Source organism: Varanus komodoensis, unplaced genomic scaffold, assembly GCF_004798865.1.
Source record: "Varanus komodoensis strain SLA01 unplaced genomic scaffold, ASM479886v1 scaffold30, whole genome shotgun sequence".
In the NCBI taxonomy this organism is placed as follows: domain Eukaryota; kingdom Metazoa; phylum Chordata; class Lepidosauria; order Squamata; family Varanidae; genus Varanus; species Varanus komodoensis.
In genome coordinates, this window is record NW_025335762.1 from 11418892 (window position 1) to 11424891 (window position 6000).

Genomic DNA, 6000 nt, shown 5'->3' on the forward strand with positions numbered 1-6000 from the left:
TGTGGGGAGGTAACCAAGGGCGGCAGCAGCATGAAAAATCTTTCAAAAAAGGAGGCCGCTGAAAATTGAGCGTGCTCAGTAGCCACAGACTGTAGGAAAGAAAAAGGGGCACACGGAGAAACACTGCATGCCAGCTTGGATCCCACAGCTAGCTGGAGCTCCGAGCAGGAGGTGTTTCCCCTTTAAGGACTTGCCTCTCAGGAGGGCTGCAACTTCTTGCTGTAGCATGACTGGTAGAGACATTATGAAGTCTGGGTCTTTCCTAGGAAAGAAAAAAAAAAAAAAGGATTTCACGGTGCAATTCCTTCAGTTTCTTCCATCCTTTCCAGCTTGCCTTTACCAGGGCAAATTCAATGTTCATTGCCAAAGGGAAGTTCAGTTTTAATTCCCAAAGTCTCCCTTTGTTCCCAATCCCTTATCTCAGTAATGGAGGCACTTATTTAAATTTGAATAGCATTCCTTTAACCTGGAGGACTGAGTTCTCATTCACCAGAATTTATTTTATTTTATTTATATTGTGCAGGCCAATAGTGCAACAGGACTTTCTCGGCCTTCCTTTGCTTTTCTCAACCATGCTGGCTAGATGTGATGGGATTTGTAGTCTTCCAGGGCACCAGGTTGGGAAAGGCTGCACCAGGTGTTTCTAGGTCAGCACTTTCCCATGACTCTGGAGTGACATCCTCTGGCAATAAATTGTACAGCAGCCTGCTGTGAAGCTGGGCAAACTGCTTACCGGAGCCAGAACAGTCCGTTTGGTTGGGAACGGGCAATAATAGCTATATCTCACTGGACAGTTTCACAGTCATAGACCTGTAGAACAGCAGAGCTGGAAACCAACTGGCTCCAGAAGCAGTTATTTGTTTTTCGGCGCCAGGCCAAGACCTTTTTATTTAAAAGTTATTTTAATTGTTAATTATTGATTGTATTTATTGGGTTTTTATGCTTGTGCCAAGATGTTTCCGGATTTTTAATGGCTAATTATGTGATTGTTTATTTATTTTGTAAGCTGCCCCGAGGCTTTTTGTGAATGGGGTGGCATAGAAATGGTCTAAATAAATAAATAAAATAAATAAAAGCATTGGGAGAAGATGCCAGTCCTTAGGATTCAGTGAGGTCAAGAGAGTCTGAGTCTCCGTATCACCTCTTGGGGTGGGAGGTGCAGCAGAAAACAAAGAGGGCATTTTACCCTTGCTTTCAAGCAGAGGAATGCTGCAAGCCTTTCAGGGATGGGCAAGAAGATTAGAAGCTGCCCCATAGTGAGGTCAGACCATTCGATAGGTCCACCTAGCTGAGCAGTGTTAATGCCGATTGGCAACAGTCCTCCAGGATTTCCTTCCTAGACTACCTGAAGATGCCAGGGATGCAACCTGGGAAATTCAGCATGCAACCCCCACCCCATCGCCCCTCAATGGTTGCCAGCAGAAGTGCCTTTCTTTTTCAGCAAATGGTTGTATGCTCATCACGCTCTGCCTTATGCAGTTATTGGGGGTGCTTGCTGCCCGATCAGCATAGCCCTCCAGCCTTTGTTTTTTCTGGGAGCGGTGAACTGCTCTGCCCTGTGCATGGATCTGTGGAGCCACACACAAGATCATCTCTTTTCGTTTGCCCTTCCAAGTGGCTGCCACATGCATCCGAGGGGATGGGATTCTGCTGCCAGCTTTCTCACCGTGGGCTCTTGCTTTCTCTTGCATCCCAAAGGATTCTCCAGAAGCTGATGAGGAATCCCTCCCAGATCCCCGCAATGCAACCGAACCCTCACCACCTGGCTATTCCAGCTCGCCACCTCCCCCAGGAAGATCTCCTGGATTACCCATTCGGGCTGCTCGTCGATACCACCGCTCCCCAGCTCGGTCTCCAGCCACCTCCCGAACGCACATATCCCCCACCAGGTCCCCCAGCTCACCGGGGCGCACGCAAAACACCGCACGTTTGGTGAGGACTGCTGGAGTGCACATCATCCGAGAGCAACAAGGAGAGCCCAGTGCTGTGGAAATCAATGCCTGAAGGCAGCCAGCAGTGTGTGTGTGTCCGTGCATGTGTCGCGAGAAAGCCTGGTTGCACCTGTAAATATGTCTGGAGATAGCAATGAGTTTGCTCTGGGTGCTTTCTTGCACGTGTAAATGCATGTTTTCTGTCTTGGAAAGACACCTGGGCTCTGCTTATAGATAAAAGTGAATCACGCCGTTTTCTGCAGGATAGGTGGAGGAATGGATGGACCGACCCACTTTACAAGGTTTACAGTAGTTTCAGTGCGCCTGCTTCTGTACATTTTAAAGACAACTAATTTGCATTTGTAACACCTGAGGAGCAGCACAGAGGTGCTGCTAAAGCTTTTGCATCCAGGGGTTGGGCAACTTTTGCATTGAGGGGCTGGACTCTACTGATGTTTCGCCCTGTACCTCCCATCTACTTGCACCATTGGCTGTGCAGGCCAGGGCTGATGGGAGTTGCAGGCCAGAATATCTAGAGGGGTGGACATTGTCCACTTCCACCATAGAGTTTGTGACTTTGTGTTCACTGGTAATTCACCCAGTGAGAACGTTTCCACAAGTTGTATATTTCAAAGCGTGCCAGTGGCCTTTAATGTTTTCAGGCATGTCCTAAATTCAAGCTTTGAAAAGAGAGGTTTTTAAGACTCTGAGTCCCTACTTTTTTCAGCATGCCCCTATTTGTTAGGAGTTATTCAGTTGGTAGATCCTACAGACGCTTGAAAGTGGGCCATTAAACTGGTTTGAGAACACTTCCACATCTTTCCAAACTTATCCTACCTTGATTCAGATGATGACTAAGACACTATTCATCCATTTTCTGAACTGCAGACCCCAGCTGTGTGAATCCTTGTGGAAAGGCACCACAGATGCTCCCGAGCTCCCAGTTCTGCCCCCTTTGCATGCAAGCAGCGATGGAGGGGCTCAGAGCTCAGTGGAAGTACATGTGACTTGCACGCAAAAGGGCCCATGTTCCGTCTTCAGCATGTCGTCCTTTTTACTCTGTGAAGGCAACAAGCACAAGAGGCTCAGCAGTTGGGGCAAGACGGTCTGATGCTCCGTGCTAACGTTCCCCAGCCTGGAGCCATGCTTCTGGGAATGATGGGAATTGCAGTCCATAACATCTGGGGAAGGCTAATTGGTTCACTATGCCACACTAGTTCCTTTAAGGCACGATCTCATTCAAGGAAGAAGCCCTCCTTTTAAAATGGGGTGGGGAACCTCCTTCAGCCCAAAGGCTGAAATCAGTTTCCAAGACATTCCTGAGGGCTGCATTCCAATTGCTGCTGGGTCCAAAGGCAAAAGCATTTCTGCCAGCAAGTTGTAGCTTAAAACTTCCATCTTACAGTAATTAAGGCTTATTAGGGACATTTCGGACTTTTAGAAGGGGACAGGGAGGGAAACCATTCAAAAGCTGGAATGATGGGCACCTGGGAGAAAGGTGTGTGGCCAGGAAAGGGATGTGTGGGCTTCTGGTAACTCTGGAGGGCCAGACTGAGACCTCAGGAGGTCCAAGGTAGTCCACCAGCCTGAGGTTCCTTCTCCATTTTTCATAGACTGGGAGCCAGACAAAATGGTAACCCGCTCTTTGAGTTAGGTCTGAGTGTGGGGTATCATTGAACCATGTGTTGCAGTTAAACCGTGTGTAATGGTGCTGTCTGAACTCAGCTCAGCTAACAAACCATGGCTTGTTAACCCCGAACAACCCGTGACGACTACCCATAATTTGTTGTTAGAGTGCGAATTGTTTGCTCTCCACTTTGCTTTGTTATCTTGGGCCACCTGTTTAGGCCTCCGTGTTTTGAAGCATTTTTCAGCAACTGCCTGCAGTTCTGTTGCAGCTGGCATTTCAGGCTCTCAGGGAGGATTGGAATGTGGCTTTTGCGCTGGAGAGCTGCAAGGAGGAGCTGGTGCTCCTTTCTTCATATGCATGAATGCCCAGTGGGGGACCATGTGTTCTGCTTGCACAAACTCCCTCACATCTCAACTTGGAGACACATTTCTGGTAGAAAGACTGAGAAGAGCTGGCCAGAGACTCGAAGGGTCTAAGGCATGGAACCCTGGCCCCAAGGAGGTCCCAGACCACGGAAGTCTCCTTAAAAGCTCAGGCTACAACCCAGAGTAGATGTGCGGCCACATCGAACTGGAGCCACCAGCCTCCACAGCTTTAAGGCACTTCATGTGCTCCGAGAGGCCGTGGGTGCAAAACCTCAGGCCCAGGAGCCCAATCGGGCCCAATGTGGGCCACAACTCACAGTGGTTCTCAGAACTTTGCACTCCTTTCCTCAGGTCCACCCAGTTTCACTGGTTTCTTGGCTTTTGTGAAGTTTATTCCCCCTGCCAAATCTAAGAGATTGAAATGTCTCTCCCAAGGGTGAGGTATGAGTACCAGCTTTGGAGAGCAATCCTATAATCCCAGGGCAGGTGTCTCAGGGACCATATGATAGCCTCCCCCCACCCCGCCCCAAGGGTGAAGACCATTCTCTGATCATGGAAGAGGCAGCTGAAAGTCTGTCTCCTCACTCTAGTCCAACTGGGGTGAAGAGAGCCATGTCAGAAAATTGACCTTGGAGAGAGGAGGGGAAGGGGGCATCCTGGTAGGCAAGGAGGGAAGGATATGATTTATCTCCAGTCCCTTCCAGCCTCTTTCCTCTCCCTCTGTAGCGCCTTCACAAGATGGGCTGGAAAGCTTGCCTAGCAAAACAACCACAGCACAGGGAAGTAAGGTTTGCCTTGGTTGCTCCTCCTGCCCAGGTGGCTTCAACCTGGCAGAGCACTGAAATCTTGGAGCCCTCTGAATTTGGGGGCTTCGAGCTGTGGAGGTGCAGTCATAGGATAAGGCTCCTAAGCAAAAAAAGCAAAAACAAATTCTTGAGGAGGAGTAGTATAAAAATGCTATTTGGTGCCTCTATGTCACTGCAAAAGAATTTCCAAAAAAGGGCATATTGCCCTTCGACTGAAAGAAGTTCAACACCCCTGAAATAGGCCTGGCATCGAGAGGTTTCTGTTGACGCTTCTGTCCTCCTTGGGTGCCTTGAAGTGAAGTGGAAGGCTTTGCTCTGCTGAAATCAGCTTGTGTAGGCAAGCCAAGGGAAGGAATGAGTGGCTTGGACCACAAAGCAATGTCGTGCCTGAAGATGCCATCTGTAGGGCCATGCGGGTTTCCCCATAGCTGCCACTCAGCCCCAAGTGCCGGGGTGGGGAGGTGTGCTTGAATGAAAGACCAAGCTGATACGTGCCTTGCAGTATTTGTCAGATGAAAATAAGTTATCCATCACATTAAACTTTAGTGAAGAAAATGCTATGAGATTTCATTTTTGCAATTTAATAACACAGGGAAAATGATCGTGTGTGACAGGGCCTGAGGCTTCCCTGACAAGCTTTTAAGCTGAAAAATAGCCTTGGAGACTATGACCGGGAATGTAAACGTCAGCCAGTCCTGCTGCCCTCCAACCTGGAGCAAGAGCATTGTGAACACGGACGGTCACGGGGCAGCTGGCACGTGGAGAAGGCCATTCAAAGGAATCCGTGCAGGGAAAGGCCTCCCTTTTTCTTTCACCCCACATTGACTATATAGCCTTTCACTCCACGTTTTTTCCAGCTTTGCAGGGAGAAAACATGTGGATTGAACCTTGGGAGACAGCATCCTTACAAAAGACCCTTCTCCACCCGCTGAATTCATGGCAGAGCTGTTCAAACTGTATCCCCAACACACCAGGTTTGAGCATGTGACAGTGGGCATTGCCCAGGGTCACTCTTCATCTTCTTTTGTTAGTCTTCCTGTATTGCAGGGTGGGCCTTCCAACTGGGGGCACAAAGCAGCAACATGCAAAGTAGATGCAAATTCCTATGTGGACCAATGGGTAAATGCATGTTGCAGCAGTTACATGCCTGTACCTCACAGCATGGTATGTAGAATTCATTATCAAACTGAGGAGTCCTGTCTCTTAAATCACCCCAAGCCTGCCTGCCTGCCTGCCTGCCTCCCTCCCTCCCTCTCTCTCTCTCTCTG

At 49.0% G+C, this 6000-nt stretch overlaps 1 protein-coding gene across 1 annotated transcript in view; it reads left to right on the top strand.

Moving 5' to 3' along the window:
• Window positions 1–2004, top strand: part of HEPACAM (hepatic and glial cell adhesion molecule) — a 30541-nt gene extending 28537 nt beyond the window's left edge. The window contains exon 7 of the mRNA XM_044437654.1: window positions 1699–2004. Within this exon, the coding sequence (XP_044293589.1) occupies window positions 1699–2004 (306 nt within the window). The remainder of the gene's footprint in view (window positions 1–1698) is intronic.
• The last annotated feature ends 3996 nt before the right edge of the window (window positions 2005–6000 follow it).